Source organism: Phalacrocorax aristotelis, chromosome 6 (genome assembly GCF_949628215.1).
Source record: "Phalacrocorax aristotelis chromosome 6, bGulAri2.1, whole genome shotgun sequence".
Classification (NCBI taxonomy): Eukaryota; Metazoa; Chordata; class Aves; order Suliformes; family Phalacrocoracidae; genus Phalacrocorax; species Phalacrocorax aristotelis.
The window spans coordinates 17659100-17682637 of NC_134281.1; the positions used below are offsets into that span (position 1 = coordinate 17659100).

At 62.4% G+C, this 23538-nt stretch overlaps 1 protein-coding gene across 4 annotated transcripts; it reads left to right on the forward strand.

Annotated features, from left to right (window-relative positions):
- The first annotated feature begins 1573 nt into the window (after positions 1 to 1573).
- On the forward strand, positions 1574 to 23427 carry SLC38A3 (solute carrier family 38 member 3). 4 transcript variants are annotated; one of them, XM_075096256.1, is made up of 16 exons: positions 8534 to 8668; positions 16280 to 16431; positions 16590 to 16674; positions 16770 to 16885; positions 17379 to 17452; positions 17533 to 17625; positions 17720 to 17801; positions 18599 to 18681; positions 18838 to 18896; positions 19343 to 19516; positions 19649 to 19728; positions 20274 to 20374; positions 20476 to 20600; positions 20977 to 21121; positions 21587 to 21690; positions 21800 to 23427. In XM_075096256.1, exons 2-16 carry the CDS (start codon positions 16322 to 16324, stop codon positions 21902 to 21904), a joined length of 1536 nt encoding a protein of 511 aa, XP_074952357.1. In that variant the 5' UTR covers positions 8534 to 8668; positions 16280 to 16321; the 3' UTR covers positions 21905 to 23427. The 4 variants fall into 4 exon arrangements, with proteins under 4 accessions (XP_074952355.1, XP_074952357.1, XP_074952354.1 ...); XM_075096254.1 differs by lacking the exons at positions 8534 to 8668; positions 20476 to 20600 and adding an exon at positions 1574 to 1648; XM_075096253.1 differs by lacking the exon at positions 20476 to 20600.
- The last annotated feature ends 111 nt before the right edge of the window (positions 23428 to 23538 follow it).

Sequence of the window (23538 nt, forward strand, 5' to 3'; positions counted from 1 at the left end):
AGCAAAGTGGGCAGCGCACCAGGCTGGGATGGGAAAAAGCCCATCACCGGAGGAGGGAGGCTGACCCACCATGCACACCTGCCTCTGTCTCCAAACAGGAGGCTCAGGCTCAGCCCATCTGCGCACCAGCAGGGCATGAGGGCAAAGGAGCCAGGCTGTGCTCTGGTGCCTGCCAGCACAGGAGGTGACAGGCACTAATTTAATAAAAAAACAACACAGGAAATTCCATATGAAGGCAAGAAAATGTTTGGGGTTTTGTTTTTTTTTTCTGCTGCAATGGTGGCCAGGTGCTGGCACCGCTGCCCCAGATTCTGTGGAGCCTCCATCCACAGAGACAGGCAAACCTGGCTGGGCCTGGGCAGCTGAGCCAGCTCCTGCTGTGGTGGGGAGCTGGGGAGTTCTGCCAGCACCAGCCGCACCAGGGGGTGTGCAAGGCCCCAGCCGCCCTCCACAGGAGCTGTGCCCCATGCAGGAGGAGCAGGGCTGGGGCAACACAGAGCCTGGGACGTTGCCTGTGTGGAGATGGGCTCTTGCCTGTGCAGCTGCAGGCCAGCATGTCCTGCAGCTGATGGGGGTGCAGATGCATGTCACACTGTGCTGTGTTGCGTAGTGCCTGCAATGTTGAGCTCCACTGGGATCTTTCAGACCTGGGGGCCCCTGGGTGCCCTCACTGGGGAGTCGCTGGGTGGCACAACCACACCTTCCCACAAAAGAGGCTGAGAGGGGCCCTCCTGCAAGTATGGGGGATGAGGAGCAGCAGCCCTGTGCGAGACGTGGGCAACGGAGGATGAGGATGTTTGGGGTGTCACGGTTTACCCCCAGCCAGCAACCAAGCACCATGCAGCCGCTTGCTTGCTCCTCCCTGTTGGAATGAGGGGAGAATCAGAAGGATAAAAGTGAGGAAACTCCTGGGTTGAGATAAAGACAGTTTAACAGGTAAAGCAAAAGCCACGCACACAAGCAAAGTAACACAAGGAATTAATTCACTCCTTCCCATGGGCAGGCAGGTGTTCAGCCATCCCCAGGAAAGCAGGGCTCCATCACGTGTAACAGTTACTTGTGAAGACAAATGCCATCACTCCAGACGTCTCCCCCTTCCTCCTTCTTCCCCCGGCTTTATATGCTGAGCATGATGTCATATGGTATGGACTATCCCTTGGGTCAGTTGGGGTCAGCTGTTCCAGCTGTGTCCCCTCCAAGCTTCTTGTGCACCTGGCAGAGCACGGGGAGCTGAAAAAGTCCTTGACTAGTGTAAGCGCTACTTAGCAACAGCTAAAACATCTCCACATTATCAACACTGTTCTCAGCACAAATCTAAACCAGCCCCATACTAGCTACTACAAAGAAAATTATCCCAGCTGAAATCAGGTTGTGGAGAGAGGGCATCTGGGGATACAGGGGCCGGGGGGGACACGGGCGTGGGGTGACATGAGTTTGACGGGGCGGCGCGTCGCGGGGGAGCCCGGCGGGTCCCGGGGAGGGCGAGGACAGGCCGGTGTTCGGCCCTGCCGCCGGCGGCCGTCAGAGGGCGGTCGGGACCCGCTCGGCAGGGGCGGGGCGGGGCTGAGCCGGGACGTGGCGGCGGCCGGGGCGGATTGGGTCCGGCGTGGGGCGGGGACCCAGCCTGGCGTGGGGCAGCCGGAGCCCGGTACGGGGGGGGGGGCTGGGCCTGGCGGGGGGCGGCCCGGTGCTGCTGGGGGGCTGGCGCGGGCACTCCGGTGAAAGGGCTCTCGCCCGTCTCCCAGCCGTGACCGAGGTGGCGGGGCTGCGTGCAGGTGGTCCGGCCACGCTCCCGCCTGGTGCGGGTGCGGGCAGGCTTCCCCTGCCCACGCCGTCACGGAATGGCGGCGTCTCCGCGTGGGCGGAGTGCGGGGTGACCAGCACCGTGCCCGGCGCGTCAGCCAGCGGGAACCGGGAGCGGCTGGCCGGCGGTGGGGCGGGCGGCGCTGGCCGGTTGCGGCCACGGCACCGTGCTCACCTTGCCGGCGGCAGGGCAGGGAGCGGGCAGCGCTCTCGGCGGAGCCGGCAGAGCTGGAGCAGCTACCTGTGCCCGGCACCCACGCCCCGTCCTCCCTGCGGGCCGGCCGGAGCTGCAGTGCGAGGAGGGCGGCTGGAAGCCCGTGTCCCATACGCAGCCTGGCCATGGTCCCACCGTGAGCTCTGCTGCTGGTGATGGTGCCCATTTTAGCCACGCTTCCTGCGGCCAGCCGAGGTGCTGGTGATGGGTGGGATCTGCTGCCCGGAGGCCGGGTGGGGATACCAGGGTGCTGCAGAGCAGGCAGGGGGGGCTTTGGGTGACGTGGGGTGCACCAGGAGGAAATGGGACCAGAGCCAGCCTCCAGCATCTCCCCAGCCAGAGCAGGATGTCCCACCAACGGGGAGGTCCAGGAAGGGGGCCAGAGCAGGGAGGGAATTTCCATGAAGCATCACGCTCTGCAGATGGGGAAGGGTTTCAGGGAATCGGGCTGTGGGGGGAACACGTGGGGTGACTGGGCAGGGCCGGGGCACATGCCCCTGGCACACGCTGGCTGCCCGCCACCAACTGGTTGGCCCCAGCTGGCCTGCAGCCCCGGGGACTGGCCCAGCCCCGTGGCAAACAGCACTGAACTGGGCAAGCTGACCCCTGGACTGGGCAAGGAGGGACTGCCCCACACCCCAGGGCCAGCAGTCACGGGGCCTCCCCGGCTGTGCCTCGGCACCTTCCCTGCTGCGCTGGCTGCCCTGGCACAGCCGCTCCACCAGCATGGTGGGTGCTGCTGCTGGCTCCTACTCTCTCCTACTGGCTTGGCCCCACAGCCCCTGGGGTCCTTCCCAGCTGTGGGGCAGGTGGGTTGGTACCATTAGCCCCCCCGGCATCACCAGGTGGGGTGGTGCTGCCAGCTCTGCTCAGTGGCAGGGGTCCTGGGGATAAGGAGTGCTGGGGGGCTGGGTGCCTGGCTGTGTGCTGGTGGTGCCGGGGCCAGCTGGGGCTGTTTTCCTCTGTTTGCTCGGCCGTGCGGACGGCCAGTGATGTGGATCAAGGCCGGTGTCCCTCAGGCAGCCAATTGTTAGCTAGCTTGGAGGGGAGGGAGAGGGGCAGCCACCCCAGGGCTTTCCCAACCGTGGAGGGGTCCACCGTGCCAGCGCTGCCCAGCCTGAAACAATGCCAGGCTCAGCCCTCCCAAACACAAGGCTGGACAACACTGGCAGGGACCTGGGGGTGTCTGCTGGGACTCCGGCACCCAGCACTCCCCAGCTGTCACCCCCTACATCCTACCACTGCAAGAGCTTGGAAACCCTGGTGCTGGGGTACATGGCAAGCCTTGGTCCTGAGCACCGGCACGTCCTTTTGTGCTTCTGCTGAATCCATTTCCCTGGCGGGCCATGAAAGGGCCTTTATCCCCTCTCCTTCTCAGGGCCGGATCACACCTAGCAGGACCCTGTGCTGCTGTCTGGCCCTAGGACCGCCAGTCACCCCAGTGAGGGTGGGGTCCTGGCATGGCCCTGCCGGTGCCTCTGTGGGGAGCCAGAGCAGACCATGGCTTTGCTGGGGCCACTCGAGCCATATCTACTCCTGGGCCAGCTCTGGACTGATTGCCGCCCCCCAGGGAGAGGAGGGACACGGCTGTGGCCACATCTCTGTTTTTGGCCTGGTTATTTATATCTTCTTAACAAGGATGCTACAGTAATCTGGGCTGAAAAGCATCCCCAGTCCTTCCCTGGTCCCCAGGTCCCTAGCCGTCTGCTGCCCTACCACCCAGGCCCTGGGCAGTGCACCTGGCCCCGCCCCAGAGCTCCCCCAGCCTGCTCTGTGCTCATGACAGCTTGCTGGGGAGCTTGGGTTTGAAGGGACACCCCCATCCCAAGGTGCTGCAGACCCCCCAGTGCTGCCCCACATTTCCTTCTGCCACCCCACACCAGGGCCCTGCTCCTACTCTGCTAAACATTAACTGCCTGCCCCTGCTGCAGTTCAGCCCTGGACCTGGCATCCCACGGGGGTTTGGCGGGGGGTCTGGCCTGTCACCTGGCCCAGGTGGGCTTTGGGGTGTAGGCCAGCCCAGCCTAGCTGCCCTGCACTGCCAGCATTGCCTTGTGCCTCCTTGGAGGCTCTGGGAGCTGCCTGGACTCCCTCCCCATCCCCGGGGAGCCTGGGTGCCTGCAGTGCAAGATGCCAAGGTCCCCATGGGATAGAGGATCCTGAGGTTCTGGGAGCTGATGGAGGGCAGCTCACAGCCAGAGATCCTTGGACCCTATGGGTGTCCCCTGTGGCTGGCAGGTCCCCTGGGTCCCCCTGTGACCAGGCATTCCCCAGCAGACCGGGGCCCTGGCACCCTCCTGAGGGATAGCTGCCAGAGCATGCCTCAAGCAGCTGGTACCCAGCATCTCTTTACTCACTCAAGGGAAAATGCTGCCAGCCCCATGCCCATCTTTCCAGTGGGACGTGGGAAGCAATGAAGCCCAGCAATTGGGGACAGTGGGGAAATGGGCCCAGACCTAGAGAAGCTGCCCTGGAGCAGGGCACTAGACGTTGGACATTTTGGAAGCAACACGGCCAGTTGGGCTTGTTTGGCTTTAAAGGCATTTAAGTTGCATTTAAAGGCATTAAAGTCCTTGCTAAGTCCTTGCTTAATTGCCTTAAAAGGCATTTAAGGCCTTGCTGCAGGATGGCAAGCCCAGGGGAGCAAAGACTCTGGTGGAGCTATGGGTGCAGCACCTCTGGAGGTGACAGAGGGGACAGTCCGCCTATGCCAAGAGGAACAGTTTGTCCCCATTTCTTAGGGCTCAGGGCATCCTCCTGCCCTCAAATGCTTCTAAGTGGACTTGGTGCTTGATGGCTGGAAGCTGGAGGAACCTGAGTGGGACCAGTGTCCCAGTGGGAACTGTGGGAGCTGGGGGGTCCTGGGATCCCCCTCCAAATCCTGCAGTGCTGTGGGAAGAAGTGGCAAGGTTACCCTAGGGCTTGCCTTGGTTCCTGGTGCCACGCTTGGTAGGGAAGCGATTGAGGGCAGAGATAACCCACCCTTCAGGTCTGCTGAGCAGCACTTTGCTTCTGGCTTCTGTAAAGTTAATTGGTTTCGAGGTTCCAGGAACAAACGAAGGAGAAAAACCCACTCTCCCAAAGTACAGGATCATTGAATGCTCTCTGGCGAGTTATAATTGCAAATCATGTTTTGAAATCGCATTAACCAATTAGTCCTTGTTGTTGTGCCCTGCCACATGACAGCATGTGCTTCGAGGGAGGCGGTGGTCAAGGGCGAGGAAGGGGACCATGAGCTGCCCCCCACTGGCTCTGGGCCCAGATGCCATGCTGCCGGCATCAGGGGGCTTCTGCAGAGGAGTTGGCTGGGGGGAGGAAGGGTTCAGCCCTGGGTATGCACTCAGGCAGGTGTCACCTAGGAGTCCCCCCAGCCCACACCACTGGCCGCAGGCATCCCTCTCCTCCTGCCACTGGCATTCATAGCCCCTTTTGTGCCTTGCTCTCTCCCCAGTGATGGGGTTGGGGAGGCAGTGCGATCTCAGAGCACCAGCTGGGTGCTGGGGCTGTGCCTGTGGGATGGCTGGGGCTGAGGACCAGAGGCACCCGCTGGTGCATTCCCAGCAAGGACAAGTGCCAGAAGGCTTCTTGCTTGAGAGGCTGAGGTGGCAGCATGGGAGGGGACACTGCTTTGGATGCAGATCTAACTCTTATCTCTGCCACATCTTCCTGCTATCTCCCATCTTGGCCCTGGGAACAGCGGGCAGCAGCAGGCAGCGGCAGGCAGCAGGCACAGAGGCAAGGCAAGGAAACCAAGCATGACAAGGAAAGCATGCCCCAGCCACGCATGGCAACCACTCTTTTGTGGCTGGGTCCTGGCTGGCCTCGTCCTGCACCGGGATGCTCTTGAGGCCAAGGGGTTTTATGGGCTTACTTTAATTTGCTTGATCTCTGAGTGTGGCTGAAGGATGAAAAATAGGGCAGCTTTTGGCTGGGGGGACTGGTGAGAAGGCAAACCACATGGGGGTGGGCTGAGGGCGAGGGCTGTGGCATGGCACAGCCAACACGGCCCTCAGCTCCCTGCCACTGGTGAGGCAGGATGCTGCTGGTGGGATGTGCCTTGCTGTGCTGCACTCCCCTGAAGGCTCCTCACATCCGGGAATCTGGCGTCAAACTTTCCAGCCAGCTGAAGAAAACCACACGGCTGCAGTTTCGCAATCTGCTGGAGCCCAGGCACAGGCCTGACACCCCCAGAGCAGGCAGCAAAACTGCCCTCGGCTGTGCTGGGGAAGCACAGTTGGCTGGAGGGTTGGGGGACTGAGAGGAGGGTCTTAGCCCATTTCTCTCCCGGGTGGCCCCCAGCTGTGGCGAGGGGACCAGTCCCCATGTTGGCTCCCCACTGTGTGGCCAGCCTGGCTGCACAGGGCTGCAGCCACTGTACGCCTGCTGCAAGGTGTAGGGACCATCTAGGCCAGGGTCTGGGAGGTTTGGGGACACCTTTGCCCCCTTTCCCTCCTCTCCTTGGTGCTTTGATTTTCTGTAGCGCTTCATCTGGGCATGGTGGGGATGGCGTGGGCATCTCCTCTGGCTAGCTGAAAAAGGGGAAGTGGTGGTGAAGGCTGTCACACGTTAGAGGACAAGAGAGGGGACAATAAGAAGGGAGCATGGCTTCATTTGTGCCATCAGAAGGGGAAGGGCAGCATTTGGAGGCTGGGAAGGAGCAGGCAGTCTCTGAGTGGCTGCCCACAACCCGGCCCCCCAGCATGCCCACCCTGCCAGCAGGCACTGCTCCCCGTGCCATGGGGCCTATGCTGCCTGTCCCCGTCCCCAACTGCCTGCACCATGTTTGCTTACAGGGTGGCAGCTCTAGGCCTCCTATTACAACCTCTGGCGAGGCACATTGCTGCCCGTTCCCAGGATGTCTGCACCAGTGCCACGTGGCTGGCAGCTGCCTGCACCAGGGCAGGGGAAGGGTTAAGCAGATGGCTTGAGCCCAGCCATGCCCATGGCTTTGGGTGCCTCTGGCTCCCCCCTCGCCACCCTGCCAAACCTGGCTGCCTCCGGTCCCCCGGCATGCCAGCCAGCGCTGGTTCAGCACTTACGCATGCTGCTGTTATTAGAAATTAGTTAATGGATGTCTCCAGCCAGAGGAGAGTAGCAGTAACAGGAGCCACGGGATAGCTGGGAGCACGAGGGCAGAGATGCTCCTGAAAATTTAACGTCCTGCAATGGCTGGGTGAGGGGGTACCCCTGTTGCCAGGGGGGCGAGGGGAGATTTTCCTCTTCCCAGCCCGATGGCAATGCTCGCTGCCAGCCAGCAGAGTCGTTTCTATCCCTGGCTGCCTGAGGCTTCCTGAGGATTTATGAAAGATATGCATAACACAAATAAAGCCTTCCAGCAACACGCAGAGCCATCCTGCCAATGTGTGGCAGCTGCGCAGGGCTCACTGCTCTGCACAGGGAGGTGCATCAAGCCCCAGCCTCACTGTGGCGTGGACACCAAAAATTTTCCTCCAGAGTAAAAGCCAGGCAGGGCAGAGGAGCAGGGTGCCCTGCTGAGCAGGGTGGGAGGTGATCTGGGGGTGACGGTCCTTTGGAAGGAGCAGGGAACCAGCGAGGACATGGCTGGTGGCTAGCCAGGAGCTCCTGGATCTCCCTGCAGTGCATGGGATGCTCTTGGTAGAAGAAATTTCCTGTTTGGGGCACTTTTGTGGGGATAGACCCCAAAATTTGGTCTCCTTGAAAAAAGAGGTGTTTTGGCTCAAGCGGGGAAGTTGGATGGGGACCAAAGGAATGGACCAGACTGTCTCCCCTGACTCTGGGTCATGCTGGGATGATCCCACATGCATTGTTTGCTCCTCATGTTCAGAGGTGCTGGGGCAGCCCCTGCAGGGGCAGCAGGCAGCCCTGAGGAGGGCAGCCAGCTGGGCTGTCTTAACGTGGGGGCGGCTTGAGCTTCCCAGGCCCGGGAGAGAAGCTGGCTGTGGGGGGAGCCGGGGAGGACCTTCCCTGGATGTTGGGTGACTCTGCCCCTCCCTAAGAGGGGAGAAGACCCAGTGCCTGTGCTCGATGCCTGCTGGATTTAGTTCAGGTTACATTAGAGCAATGGTGACAGCCCTGTTGCTTTTAGTGCCAGCCACCAGCCTCCCACAGCAGCCCCTGGGTGCTCCAGGTAGTAATGCCCAGTGGGGCAGCGATACCCAGTGGGGTAGTGATGCCTGGTGGGGTGGCGATGCTAGGTGGGATGGTGATGCCTGCTGGGGCACCAACACCCAGTGGAGTGGCCATGCCCAGTGGAGTGGGGGTGCTCGGTTAGGTACCAATGCCCAGCGGGGCGGTGATGCCCAGTGGGACACCGATGCCTGGTGGGTGAGTGATGCCCAGGGGTGGCCATGCCCTGTGAGGCACCGATGCCCGGTGGGGCGGCGATAGCCGACAGGGCGGGGGGGCCAGGCGGGGCTGGGGCGGGGGCCGGGGCCGAGTGCGCCCCCCCTCTCCGCGGCCGGTCCCTCCCCGGCGCTGCCCCTTGACTCTGCCCCGCCGGCGCGGAGATTGGGAGCCGCCGCACTGGGGGCGGGCCCGGCTCCGGTTTAATCTCCGGCTCCACCGGGATTACGGCTGTAGGATAGTTTCTAATCCGCGGCACCGCGGCGCTGGCCACCGAGGGCTGCTCGCCCCAGCCCGCAGCAGAGGCACCGCCGGAAAGGGGGGCAGGTACGTCCCCCACCCAGTCCCTCCTAGTCTCCCCAGCTGCGCTCACACCCGTGCATTTTGCCTTCTCCTTTGGGGAGCTCTGGCTGAAAGCTTCCGAAGGCTTGGACCCCTCGCTCCGCCCAAGTCCCCGCTCTACCCTATGCTATCCCCTCCCCCCAACCCATCTCCCTTAGCCCCCCGCCCAGCCCCACTCTCCTCCTGCAGCCCGGCGCTCCCCGCAGTCCCCTGCTCTTCTCCTTCTCCCGGAGCCGGACAACTCCGGGTGCTGCCCCCCGCCAGCACCGGGAAAGCTCCGGGGCTCCGGCAGTCCTGGCAGGTGGCAGCGTCCTGGGGCTGTTTGCTTTGCTTTTCTCCTGCCACTTCCCTCTCCAGCTGCTGAAACCCTCCCACGGGTGGGTAACAAATCCTGCGTGGGCAGAGGGAAGGCAGGACCTTGCCTTTCTACCCTAACACCCATGAAAGCTCCTGCCCACAGTGCAGTGCCGGTGGGGTCTGGCACTTTGCTGATAGAAATTATTATAACAGCAAACCCCCTTTTCTTTCCCTTTTTTCCGCTTTAAGTGCCTGCGGGAGCAACATATGTTTCTTAAGGCTGGAAGCAGTCACTGCTGGGATCGGGTGTCAGGGTGCTGGGGCGAGGAGCAGTGTGCGGTGAGGGACACAGCTGGGGAGAGCGATGCTGGCTGCCACAGGCGCTGCCAGGGCTCAGCTTGGCTGTGTGTGCAGTGCTTCCCCAGGCCAGGGTATTTATAGAGCGTGGCTGGCTGGGACGGTGGTGCCGAAAGGCAGGCAGCACATTGTGTTCCTGCTGGCCACGCGTGTCCCATGTCAGCCAGCATGGAGGCCTGCTCTGCCCAGGGCAGCTTGCAACTATCCCGCCGGAGGGAAAACTTCCCCAAGGGGAAATTGAGTCATGGGGGCAGCTGCTGGCCCCTGGGTTCCCTGGGCCAGTGGCTGGCTCTGCAGTGGCATGGGTGAGCCAGGGGACCCAGCAAGTCCCTGGCAGGTGGGACAGAGGGGATTCAGAGCCCTTGTGCAGGGCTGAGCCCTGGCTGGCTGCAGAGGGTACGGCTGTGCCGAGCCACCGCAGAGGAGACAGGGAATTTTCCACTGGCATTTGGATCTGGCCCAAGCTGAGCCGTTAGACCTGCCTGGTCCCTGCTGCCGGCCACTGGCATACGTTTGCCCCCCAGCTTCGTGGGGGCACCCTAGAGAAGCCCTCCGAGCCCCGTGGCTCTGCCCTGTCTTCCAGGGACTGAGTGCTGGCATGCCATGGCTCCAGTGGCCAGGGATGCTGGGGGGCAGCGGAAGCCCCCCGGCTGGCCTGGGGGCGGCGTGGGGGGGTGTGCCAGCACAGCTGGGAGCCTATCCGAGGTGCAAAGGGCTTTGCAGCACCCAGCCGTGCTGCAGCTGTAATCACACGCCGGGGCCATAGCCACGGCAAACAAACAGTCACCAGCAGAGCCTATTTTCCTTGGCACGTGGGGACAGGAGGAAGGAGTGGGATCCCACGGGCTCCTTTGGAAACACAGCCCTTGAGAAAATAGAGGTGGGTTGGGAGTGAGACGGGCCCCCTGTGTCCCCAGTCCTCCTCGCTGCATGGGTCTTGACTGCCACATGCCTCCCTGGCTGCTGACGCAGGTCCAGGGCTGGCTGGGTCCCCCGCGCTGGCAGGGGCACAGCCAGTGTGGTCCTGCTGTCCCTGCACCAGGGAGCAGACACCAGGCTGGCAGGGTGGCCTGATGGTGAGAGTGGCAGGGCTGGGTACAGCGGTGGTCCCACAGGGCTTGGGCAGGTCGCAGCCTCTGGTTGGGACAGGGTGTGGTGCTGGGGGTGCCGGGGCAGTGGGGGGCACACGAGGCTGTAGCTGAGGCCGATTTCTCCCAGTGTCCCCAGAACTGCCTGCAGCAAATGGCAGCTTGGATTTTTGCCATTGACCCCTTGGTGTTGTCCTGCCAAGGCTGGGTGTGTTTTAGGGAGTGGGAACTCCTGGAAAGCATCTTGCTTCCAAGGTGAAACACCTATCCAGAGGTGCGATAGAAAATCTAACATGTATTTTTCAGGCGTTACCTGCCCATCAGTCACCACAGTGCCACCATCCATGCCACCGTCCTCTCTGGGTGGCTCTGAGTTCCTGACGGGGAGTGCATTGGCTTTAAGTTTAAAGCAAAACCCAACATCTAGCCTAAAGCTGGCTTGTGATGCTTAGGGCCCAAGCTGCTGTCTTGGCTTGCCTCCCCCAGATCCACAGTGGGTGCCGCCCCCCTCATGCTATGCCCACTCTGTCCCCACCCCTGTCCTTGTCCCCATGCTGCCAGCTGCCTCTGCTGCCTGACCTTGTCCCACATGGGTTTAACCCCTTCCTTCCATGCTGGGTTGAGTCAGCAGCAGCCTGGCCTGGCCTGGTGCTGGGCACAGCTCCCCTTGCCTGGCCTCAGTTTCCCCACTGCTCTTCCCAGCTTGTCTTGGTACTGGTGCTTGGATGTGGGATGACCTGGCATGATGGTGGTGGCTGGTACTCACGCCGCAGGCCTTCGCTCCCCCCGTGGCCACAGCCTGGGGTGTGCAGCTGACAGGGGATTACTGTGGCTGAGCTGCGCCATGGCTCTGGTGCTCCCCATGCCCCCTCCTTGGTGTTTAGCTCTGCCACCCCCTTCCCTGCAGTGCCTTTCCCTTCCTGGTGTGTCCTAGACCCTGGCACATCCATTGCTGTGGGATGGTGCTGGGGTGGGTGGCCACAAGCCAGCCCAGCTGCCAGCAAGCTCTGCCTGCAGGCACGTCCCTGGGCTTGGGCAGACCCATCCCTGAGGACATGGGTGTCACTTGTGCTCTTCAAAGGAAGCCTCCAGGTGGATGCCACTCCCCGCACAGCATGGTGGGGATGGCCCAGAGCTGCCGGGGTAGGTGTCAATGCTGCTGGAGCCCTGCTAGCTGGGACAGCAGCTTTGAGAGTTGCTTGCTCCTTCTTGCTGCTGTCAATTCTGCCTTGGCTGGAGCTGTGGGGGCATCGCCTGGCCTGAGGCTGAGTCATCATGTGGTATTTGGGGCTGAAACCCCAAGTTGTCCTGGGCCTAGGTGACCCCAGGAGTGGAGACCATGCTGCCCAGCTCGTGCTGGGACCATGGGTGGGGCTGACTGGCACTGCTGTCTGGTGGGATCTCCTGAGGATCTCCAGCAGGTTTATTTGGGGAGGGTCTACAGTAGGACTACCCAGAGGGCCTCTACAGCTGTGCACTGGGCAGATTGTCTCCAGTCGTACCCCCCAATGGCTGCTGGTGTCCCTGTGCACAATAGGGTGTACCCCAGGGCCCTCACCCCAGAGGTGAGGTGCCTGGCTGTGTCCCTGGGCAGCCAGATTTGCCCTTCTGGGTGCCCACTGCCCCTTGGGGAGCTGGGATGATGGCATTGCCTTTGCTTGGCTGTGAGATGTGTGTGGGGATAAATGCTGTAGGTTTAAAAGCAGGCTTGGGGTGCTAATTTTCGGGAGGCAGGTCAGGGGAAAGTCATGTCTATGTGTACTGGGGGAAAAGGACAAGCCTTTCTCTCGCAGGGTCAGGCTGGCTCTGCTCTCAGCGCCTGGGGTCCCAGGGTCATCCTGGCGGGGGGTTCTCTGTGGAGGGGCAAGGCGGGGGGGGCCCTCTGCTGTGTGTGCCTCCCCTGCTGGAGCCAGCCTGCCTGGGGAGGTGATATCCAGGGACTCCCCAGGTTCTGGCTGTTGCCCCAGCTCTGCCCGCATGTCCACACACCCCTGTGCCCACAGCAGTGCCAGGGACTGACCAGGGACCCCAGGCTGGAGCTCGCCCCATGTCCAGCAGCAGTGCCAGGGGTAATCCCAGGGTTGGGGGCTGATAGCAGTGGGGGGACATGGCTTGCCCACATCTCTCTGGGAGGGCTCTGTCACAGCGCAGCCCCAAGGAACATGAGACCTCTGTGTGTCTGGCTCTGCTGAAACCTGAACAGCTGCCCAGGCAGGCAGGCACAGGCAGTGGGGCTTTGCTGCCAGCCCCCCGGCACACACCAGCAGCAACAGAGTACCTGGCTGCAAGCACGCAGGCCAGCAGCTGTGGCAGGCTTGGCGCTAAAGCCGGATTACCACTCGGAATAGTCCTGTGGCCCCAGATGGGGCGGATTAGCCAGGATTCATCTGCAGAGGGAGGGGAGATGGGGAGGGGTTCTCTGCCCTGTGGGGGTCCCCAGCCCAGGGGAGTACCACACACTGCCAGGGAGACCCAGCACTTTCATTCACTCCCAGGTGAGAGCAGTGGGTGCCCACAGATGGGTGCCATGGGCTACAGGGACGCAGTGGATCATTGCACTCCAGGCTGGCACTGCGTGGGCAGGCAGGCAGTGCTGGCAGGCAGTGGCTGCTGGTCCCCCAATGTGCCGTACTCCCACTGGCACAGCGTGCTCTGGCGGGGACTGTGCTGTGCTGAGGCTTGACCCAGGCAGTCAGAGCAGCATGAGGGACGGGCTTTTCTGGTGTGATATGCATCCTCCTTGCCGCACTGCCGTGTGCGATCGACCCCCCCATCTGACACGTCCCGCTGGCATTACCAACAGAGCTCCCCTGCCCTGGCTCCCCTGCTCCTGGCTATGCCTTGCTCCCAGCTGGGATTTTCCACCTTTTAAATAAAGTCCGGGTATAAGTGAGGTGTCAGGCAGTGAGATGCAATCCCTTCCAGAACCTGATTCCCCCGCCGTGGTGCCCCAACCCCCCATTGAAGGCTGGCAGGTGGCTGGGGTGAGCCCAGGGCTGCCTGCCTGCCAGGGCTGGGAAGGGATTTGGGAGTTCTGCTGCCCCATATACATGTCCCTATCCCGGAGAGGGGGGGCAGGCTTCTGTGCTGGCTGGGACGGAGCGTGCAAGACCAAACGTAGCCTCCCCTGGCGTGCAGACGTGGCCGGCACGGAAGGTACGTGCTGCCCAATGCTTACAGCTTAGTGTTCCCCGCGGGGGGGCTGCGGGATGGCACTGGGTCCTGGCTCGGGCTGCCTGGCCATGCCAGAGGGTTGGTGGGGTGGACAATGTCCCCAGTGTCACCGAGCAGTGGGGCAGCAGGAGCAGCCCCCAGGCAAGCTGGGGCTGGGTAGGGAGAGGTGGGAGGTCTTGGTGCAGCAGGGCTGTCACTGTCCTTGTCACCTGGAACCGGCAGGCAGCAGAGAGGTGCACACTGGGAAATCAGTGCAGCTGGCTTAGCACCCCCAGGGACACGGCCCTCATTGCCACAGCGGGGGAGGTTCTGTGCCCATGCACGTGGCTGTGCCATGTCATCAGGGTGGGTGACTGGGTGCTGGGGGTGGTGATCAGGAGGGGGACAATGCCAGATGGCATATGGGCTACCAAACATGGCAGTGAGGACGGCAGTATCCCATCCGTGTGGCAGCATGGAAGCCCCATGGTGGGCTGGGTCTTGCAGGGCTGGCACACCATGGGAAGAGATTGCAGGGAGATGTTCTTTGCCCAGAGCAGAGGGTCCCCAGCTGAGGTGGGCACACAGGGACAGGGGTGATCCCACTTCCCCCAGCCCTGGGGGGACCTATGCCACCTGCTGGGGCCATCCACTGCTCCGCGTATTTACTGTTCTGCCCAGCCTTATCACAAGGCAAACAGCTGCAGGCAGGGCACGCTCTGCCTGATCAAAGTGTCTCCCGTTCCCTCCCCTTTCATCTTTCCCCCCTTCCCCGGCTGCCTCTGCTGGGAGACCCTGGCTGAGGGGCAAAGGCCGGGGCCAGCCAGAGAGGTGGTGGTGAGTGGTGCCGGGGCTGTGCCAGCGCTGCCCAGCGGGAGGAAGTGTCTGGGTGGCAGTGCTAAGCCCGGTGCATGCGAAATGAGCCCGGCTGTGCCGCTTGCTATTCCGAGAGGTGCTTGGGGGAAGAGGCTGGTATTTCCTGAGCCGCCCGGCGAGGTGTAATTATAACCTGGGAGAAGAAAGGGGCTGCAGAAGAGAGTGCCCAGCCTCCCTGGCGCCCGCAGGGGAGCGGGCAGGGGGAGCAGGGCAGGGCTCCTGCCTGCCACTGGTGGGATGCAGCGGACCCCTGCCCGTGGGCAGCCCAGTGGCACTGAGAGGGTTTGAGAAGGTAAAGGAACACCAGGAATCTGGTGGCCCTCCTCAAGCCCAGCAGCAGGAGCGGTGGGTTTGGTGATGCCTGCCCATGGCGGTGGGAAGGCACAGAGTTAATGGCGGCGTTTGGACGTGCTGGCAGCCTTGTTCGTGCCTGGATCCAGCCCAAGTGGAGGCCTAGTGGAGGGGATAAATCATCACCCAGCACCCGCCCTGCGCTTCTTTCTCTTCCCCCGCACGGCTGAGCCTCCTTGCTCTGATCCCTGCTGGCCTTTGTTCTGCCTGTTTCCCCACCAGGCTGGGTAGCATAGGTGGGTTGCCCAGCTGTGTGCCCGTCACCCAAGGCCAGCCTCAGGCACTTGGCCCCCCTGGCACTACTGGTAGCTGCCGTGTGGCCTGGGATAACCCTGCCAGGTCTCCTCAGTGTCCTGGACAGGCAGGGCAGCAGCTCAGGAGCCCGGAGGTGCTGGTGCCTACAGCCCACCATGGCATCCTTCTGCATGCCAGGGGGGTTGCTGTCACTGGTGACTCCTTGCCCTGGCAGTGCCATGGGAAGGCTTGCCTGGTCCCCAGGGCCACTGATCCCCTGGGAGCACAAAGACTAGCATGTCGCCTCCTCACCCTGTGGGGATGACAGTCCCTGGGTCAGGGACTGTGCTGCATCCTGGCCAGCGCTTGCCTTGGGCCAGGTGGCATCATCCTGTGGCCCTGAGGCAGAGACCCCTGGCTGGATGGGGAGGACCTCAGCCCCCTAGGGCAGTGGAGAGTGGTGAGGGACCCTGCCCCAGCTGCTAGCCTGCCCTAGAAAGCCACCCTGTGCTGTTTCCCAGCGGGGTGGGGAGGGCCGGTGCTCACACAGAGGCGGCTTTGTGTGGTGTGCCAAGGCGTCCCGCGCTCGGCAGCCTGGCTGCCTTCCCCTGCCAAGGAGCTGTCTCCCAGCCCCGCGCTCTTTCCTGCTCTGTTTGTCTGGCCCTGACGTGCCCCTGAACCCCCTGCCTTGGCACCCCGGCAGAGCCAGCCCCGGGCGGTGGGATGCAGGAGAGCCCTTCGTGCTCGGCAGCGCCACAGGCTTTACATAATGGTGGTGACTGGAGGTCCCCGAGCTCCCCGCCCCAACCCCAGCTGCCCTCTGAAACACCCCCACTCGCCTGTCAGCGCCTGTCTCTGGAAGGGGAAACTGAGGCATGGAGCTGAAAGCTGCAGGCAGGGGAGTGGAGGTGGGCAGGCGTCGCGGACAGAGGCTCTGGGGCTGGCGCCGTGCTGTGGGCAGGCAGTGGAGCGGCCCCAGGGGGTGGGCTGCAGGATGGCTGGCTGGGCAAGGGGACAGTCCCTGCTGGGGACCCTCGCAAGGCTGTCAGAGCTGGGGTGAGCTCCAGGGGCATAGTGTGCTGAGCAGGTGGAAGGGAGAAGTTATCCCTGCCATCCACGGGCACCTATCCCTGTGGTGCAAACAGTGCTGATGCTGAGGCTGACTCCAGCATCCCCAGTGGATGAGAGACCTGTAGGAACTCCTGCCTGGAGGTGGACCCCCATTGCCCCGCTTTTGCAGACGCCGAGGAGAGCCCTCAGCAAGCCCAGCCGCCTCGTCGCCATGGACGTCACAGACATGCCCCTCCAGGCTGAGATGGTGGAGCTGGTGCCCAACGGGAAGCACGCAGCTGTGCTCACTGCCTCAGCTATCCCCTCACTGGCTGGTGACAGGTAGAGGCATGGGGACAAGCAGGGGTGCCAGTGCCTCAGGGGGGTTCTCCTGGCTGCTCCCTGCCCACGCAGTGCCAGCCAGCTCTGCCCAGGCTCAGGGAAGAGGCATGGCAGCCCCTGGCTCTGCTTCAGCTTACCCTGCTCCCTTGTGTGGCCAGGTTTGAGGAGAACCAGTCTGGCATGGCAGAGATGGAGGAGTTCCTGCCCCATGGCACCGAGAAGAAGCAGACACACTTCACTGATGTGAGTATTGGTGTGGGCACTGTAGTAGTGGTGGGATGGGGACAGCTCCCAGTGTGACTGGCGCATCACCTCCCTGTTGTGTCTTCTGTGCGCAGTTTGAAGGGAAGACGTCTTTTGGGATGTCCGTCTTCAACCTGAGCAATGCCATCATGGGCAGCGGCATCCTAGGGCTGGCCTACGCCATGGCCAATACCGGCATCATCCTCTTCCTGTGAGTGTGATGAACCTGCAGGGGCTCAGGTGGGGGGGCTTCTCCAAATGGATTGTTGGGTGCCAGAGGTGAGGCTGAAAAAGGGGTCCCTGGCGTGGGGTGATGCAGGGACCAGTGTCCTGCTGCCTGAGCGATGCCTTTCCCTGGCATGAGCTGTCTGCCCCTGCTGGGCACTGTGCCCCACTGGGGAGGAGAAGGAGGAGGAGGATGAAGGCTTGACTTCCTTAATACAAGACCAGATTTCTCCACATGGACCAAAGGACATGGGTGCCAGCTCCCCTTGGGCATGGGGACATGGACCTAGAGGGCTGGGTCAGCCCCATGGCTGTGGGGTATCCACACTCCATGGCCCATCCACCCTGTGAGCACCTGGCTGGTGCTGAGGTGCTAGGATGGCTGCCTGCAGGCAGAGGCTGCCTGTGTGGGGTTTGCCCCACGGCTGTGTCTGCGGCCAGTGCTGTGACCTGCTGGTGATGGTGCTGTCCTCCCACAGCTTCCTCCTGACAGCGGTGGCTCTGCTCTCCAGCTACTCCATCCACCTGCTGCTCAAGTCCTCTGGCATTGTGGGTGAGTGCTGGGTCACTGGTGGGGCCATGCTGGGGGGTCCCCTCCTGACCTTCACCTTACCACTGCTTCCCATCCCGCAGGCATCCGTGCCTATGAGCAGCTGGGCTACCGAGCATTCGGCACGCCAGGGAAGCTGGCTGCTGCCATCGCCATCACACTGCAGAACATTGGAGGTGAGGACGGGGCCAGGGGGGGACCTGGCAGGGCTGAGGAGCAGACATGGGTCCCGAGCACACCGGCACAGCATGACCTTGCTCTGCCCCACAGCCATGTCCAGCTACCTGTACATCGTCAAATCCGAAGTGCCTCTCGTCATCCAGACCTTCCTCAACCTGGAGGAGAAGACCACGTGAGTGCCTCCTGCCCACGCTGCTGGCGTGCCTTCCCCAGGCAGGCACTGGGCTTTGGCTCCAGCTGTGCAGCCCATGGCAGGGATTTAGTGCCATTAAGCCACTACTATTTTTGATAACTGTCAGTGCTGAATAAGCCCCCAGGTGGGATTAAATCGGGCTGAACTTCCAATCCCTGCTTCTCACATCCCCTTGTGATCAGGCTTTCCTCCTTGGGCAGAACCCCCTGCACGTGGTGCCCAGATCCCCACCCATCTCACAGGGGGTAAAAGCCAGGCAGATGCTGGGCAGAGCTGCCACTGGGACCTCCGCCAGTCTGGGACTGGGCATCCCAGCTGCTCTGGGGTGGGCAATTGTGCATGAGACTGGGACTGGGCAGGATTTCTGCCCCAGAGGCAGCTGGGGCAAGTCCCTCCACGTGGGTCATTGAGGACCTGGCTAAACCTCCTTGCCCCTATGTCCTCCAGCTGCTGGGCTGCCCACTGGCAGATGTGTGGTGAGAACAGCAGTTCTCAGCCTGCCCACAGCAGCTCTAGCCCTTAGGGGTGCACTGTTATGGGGGTTGACATGACCCCAGCTCAAGGGCCCCAGGGATGCTGGCCTCAGGGGTCCCCAGGGATCCTAGCACATCAGGGGTGCCAGCCTCAGGGGATGCCAGCATCCCTGGGAGTGCCGGCTCAGGGGTCCAAGTATTACAGCTCTGGGGTCCCCATGGATGGCATGCAGCACCCTGATGGGTGCTTGTGCCTCCTGTGTCCTGGCATAACGTGGTTGTGAGCAGGCCCTCTGCTTCCAGGGACTGGTACATGAACGGGAACTACCTGGTGATCTTGGTTTCTGTCACCGTTATCCTGCCCCTGGCCCTCATGAAGCAGCTGGGTAAGTCATGGGGATGCTATGTGTGGCATGAGGGTCTGACACTCCAGGGCTCCTGCAGGGTGATGGTGCCAGCCTGGGGGTGGCAGGGAAGGAGGGGGCACCCAGCCAGCGTGGGGGTCCTGCCCGCACCCACCAGCCACTCTCTTCCCTCCCCAGGCTACCTCGGCTATGCCAGCGGCTTCTCCCTCAGCTGTATGGGCTTCTTCCTCATCTCGGTGAGCACCTGCTGGCATGTGGCAGTGGCTTGGGCTACCAAGCATCCCTCTGCCAGCATGCATGGCTCTACTGGTGGGCAGCCAGGCTGTGTCCTGTGGGGACAGTGGGGACAGCAGGTGCTCTGGGCTGCGGAGACGCTGTGGTGATGCTGTCACGCTGGTGGGTTATTTTTGGCTGAAGGAGCTGAGTGCTGGGGAAAGGGGAAGGGAGAGCGTGCCAGAGGGGAACTGCACGCATGGCCCCTCTATGTGCGGCCACCCTGCTGCCCATCCTTGCAGGGGCAGGCTGGGGTCCAGCATCACCCTGGGGCACTGCTGGCAAAGGGTGCCACATAGAGGGGACCCAACGGGGCACCCTCCTGCTGGGTGCAGTGTCAGCTCGGGTGGCCGGTGCTGGGAGATGGTGGCACCAGATACTGACTGCCCCCTGTTCCCCCCCACCCCAGGTCATCTATAAGAAGTTCCAGATCCCTTGCCCACTTCCTGAGCAGGAGGGGAACCTCACAGGCAGCCTCAATGCCACCATTGTCAGCACCAGTGACTACCAGAACGGCTACACCATCCTCCAGGCCCCCGAGCAGGGCACCTGCATCCCCAGCTTCTTCACCCTGAACTCCCAGGTAGGGGCCCAGGATGCACCCCTGGGGCTCCAGGTGAGCCCCCAGCCCATGTGTCCCATGAAGGCGGGTGGTCCAGCACTGGCAGCACCCACCAGCTTGGCCCCCACGCTCAGCTGCCCTCCTCTCGTGCAGACGGCGTATACCATCCCCATTATGGCCTTTGCCTTCGTCTGCCACCCTGAGGTCCTGCCCATCTACACTGAGCTGAAGAAGTGAGTCCTGGGTTGGGACACCCATGGTGGGGTGGACTTTGCCTGGCACCCACCCAAAGGCAGCACCTCTGGGTGTGGGACCTGTGTTGGGGTGCTGTGGGGATACAAAGGGATATGGTGAATGATACAACCCTGGGTGAGTGGGTGGGTGGGTGAGTGGGGGGATGGTGGGTGATAGGACCTGGGATGGGTGATATCAGCCCCAGGAGGTGGGGGATACAACCTGAATGGGTGGGTGGTTGGTGGGTAATACCACACCTGGGAGATTGGTGATATCACCTGAGGTGGGTGGCTGGTGGTGGGTGATATCACACCTGGGAGGTGGGTGTTGTGACCCAGGATGGGTGGTTGGTTAATGGTGGGTGATCCAACCCATTATGCTGTTTGGGAAGGGGGACACAGCCCCTCTCTGCACAACTCCCGTGCATCCTAGGGTGCTCTGGCATCACCCCTCCTCACCAGGCAGGCTCTTGGTGCCAGTGGGTGCTGCAGGAGTGGGGTGGGCTGGGCCATGGGGGCCGTGCTGAGCCTGCCATCTCCCATAGCCCATCCAAGAAGAAGATGCAATGCATCTCCAACATCTCCATTATGGTCATGTACATCATGTACTTCTTGGCTGCCCTCTTTGGCTACCTCACATTCTACGGTGAGTTCTCCAGGAGAGGGCTGGGGTCCCTGCCGGCACGCTGGCACTGGGGCAGTGGTGGTGCTGGGGCTGACCCAGCAGCTCCCCACTGGTGCCCACAGGGCGCGTGGAGTCAGAGCTGCTGCACACGTACAACAAGGTGGACCCCTTCGATGTGCTCATACTGTGCGTGCGGGTGGCCGTGCTGACAGCTGTCACCCTCACTGTCCCCATCGTCCTGTTCCCGGTGAGTGGCCCGGCGGGGATCCCAGGTGGCACCACCACCCCTGGTTGCCACAGGGCTTCAGGACCAAGCTCTGAGAGGGGACACTGAGGCAGCGATGGGGCTGAGGCCTAGGGCAGGATGGCAGGGATCAGGGGGGCTGCAGGGATTGGGGAACAGGACCAGCTGGGTGTCAGGGGCAGGGAAAGGAGTGACAGGGACCGGTAGGGCCATGGGGACCAGGCTGGGGCAGGGGAAGGGGTGACAGGGTCCAATGGAGCATAAGGGTCAGGGCTGGGGCAGGTGTAGGGGTGATGGGGACCAACAGGGCTCTGTGGACAGGGGACGGGATGGGCCCTGGCCCCAAGGGTGGAGTGTAACACACCGTCGCTGTCCCCAGGTGCGCCGGGCTATCCAGCAGATGCTGTTCCAAGGGAAGGACTTCAGCTGGATCCGCCATGTCACCATTGCTGTGGTCCTGCTGACCTTCATCAATCTCTTGGTCATCTTTGCCCCCTCTATCCTCGGCATCTTCGGCATGATTGGTGCGTTGCAGTGCCCCACTCCTGTCCCCCTTTAGGCACTGGGTATTATGGGCAGCATGCCAGCACCTATCCCCACCTGAACCCCTCTGTGCCTCAGTTTCCCCTTCTCATGGTGCCAGGACCAGGTGACATGTGGGACATCCTCCAGCTCCATCTCTATCCCAGCAGGCTGGCTCCCGCTGTGCAGTGCTACTGCTTTCCATGCTGTCTGCCGGTGCTTGCTCTTGCCCTGGGCATTTCTCTTGATCTCCCAAGCTGGGTTACCCCCTCTCAGTGCCTGGCTCAGTGCCAAAGCCCTGGCTGCGGGGGTGGACATGGGGATGGTGCCAGGACATGGTGTCCCCAGGTTCCTGGAAGGCTTTGCCGGGGGTGGTGTTGGGGACAGGACCTGGGCTCAGCAGCAGGACTGGCAGGTCTGAGCTGTGGGGTGGGGGCCTCTGCCTGCTCTGTCCCTGTCTGCTCCAGGTGCCACCTCTGCTCCTTGCCTCATCTTCATCTTCCCTGCCATCTTCTACATCCGCATCATGCCCAAGGACAAGGAGCCACTGCGCTCCCCTCCCAAAATCTTGGTAAGCATGGGGAAGTTGGACACAGATGGGGCTGAGGATGGGGGTCCTGGGGCTGAGCTGGGGACCCTGTTGCCCTGGCTGTCTTTGACCCCCTGCCCTGTCCCTGCAGGCTGTCTGCTTCGCCCTCGTTGGGGTGCTCTTCATGATCATGAGCTTGAGCTTCATCATCATCGACTGGGCTACAGGAGGGGGGAAGAGCGGCGGCAGCCACTAGCTAGCACCGGGTGCCCACGCCAACCTCCTCCCCACCCACTGGTACCCCAGGGAAAGCCGGCCCTGGGCTCAGCCCCCATGCCACAGCCCCACCGGGCTTCCCCAGGGACCCTCCGCTGTCATTGCCCATCACCCACGGTGGTGGAGAGGGGAGCCATAGCAGGTGCGGGGACCCTCAGACCTGTGCCTGAGGGCAGTGAGCTTGGGGCAGGTGCTGTGCTCCCCAGCTCCAGCGGGTACCCTCCCTGTTCCACGCCTCAGTTTTCCCATCTGTAAAATGGGGAGAATAATACTGCCCTACCTCACCAGGAGCTGGCTGTCAGCTGGAGCTCATCTCTGCACACCCAGAGCCACTGGCAGTGGGCACTGCCCACCATGGGGGTTGAGGACTGGGGCACTTTCCTGCTCCCCTCAGACAGCTTTGAAAGCCCTGATGAACAGTGTCCACGGAGGGCTGGGGTCTGGCAGGGTGGTTGGACCCCTGGCAGCGCCTGTGCGCAAGCCACCCCCCCTCTTTCCCTGCTGTCCCCTCGTCCCCAGTGAGATGCCACCCCACTGCCCTGGCATCGCAGGGGCACCCCGGCCCTGTGAGTGAATGAGGTCCTGCCACCACGGCTGGTGGTACCCAGCCTGCTGCTCTTGAGCCCACCAGGGGAATGGTTGGCTTCCGGTGCCTGTAGACAGGACCCCGGTGACCCCCAGGCCTTGCTTGGGGACTGGCTGCATCACTCTGGGGAGGTGGCACGCCTGCTGGGGGCTTGGTGCCTGCTGGCATCCTTCCTATGCTGTGGTTTCGCTGCCTGGGACCTGGCCCCCCAAGGGGTGCAGGTGACAGGTGCGGGGGGCTGGGGGCAGCACTCACTAGGTGCCAGCTTGGGGCTCCAGAGCCACCCCCCCGTCTGCATACCCAGGCGCCAGGGTAATGGGCACCACCTGAACATACGCCGGCCCTGCTCGCCTTGCACCCAGGGCCAGCACCCCGGCCCCTGCAGCCCACTCCCACCCACCCACCCATCCATGCAGCTAGGACACCCCATGCCATGCCAAAACCTGCAAAGCGCCTCTCGCCCCGCTCCGCCTCCCTTCCCGGCATGGCGAGGGCAGCCCGGCAGGGTGGGCAGCACAGGGTGGGGCTGGCCTGCAGCCAAGTACATGAGAGACGTATTTTTTTACCAGGGTGCTGGAGGCTGGGATGCTTTTTATAAATACTGTATATAAGAGTAGATCTTTTTTAATGAGTTGTATTGCTCTGGGTAGCTCTGTATAATGTACATACCTATATGGGGCAGAGGGGGGAGCTGCGACCTGGTGCCAGTGAGGGGCTTGGCAGACCCTCACCATCATCCCGGGGCTGCTGGCTGCAGCATGGCCCCAGCGTCCCTGTCTGAGCCCAGCTACCCCATGGCCACCCCTGCACCATGCTGGGGGGGTGATGCTTTTAAATTATCTGTGGGGGTGATGTCTGTGCTGGTGTGGAGGCCTGCCAGCAAAGCCTCTGGCAGTGCGAATAAAGATGTGAACATGCCCAGGTCTCAGGTGTCACTGGAGTGGGCGAGGAGCTGGCATGCAGGCTGTCACCCAGCATCCCAGGACAGCATGGACATACGGACACGCACACACATGGATGCATGGACA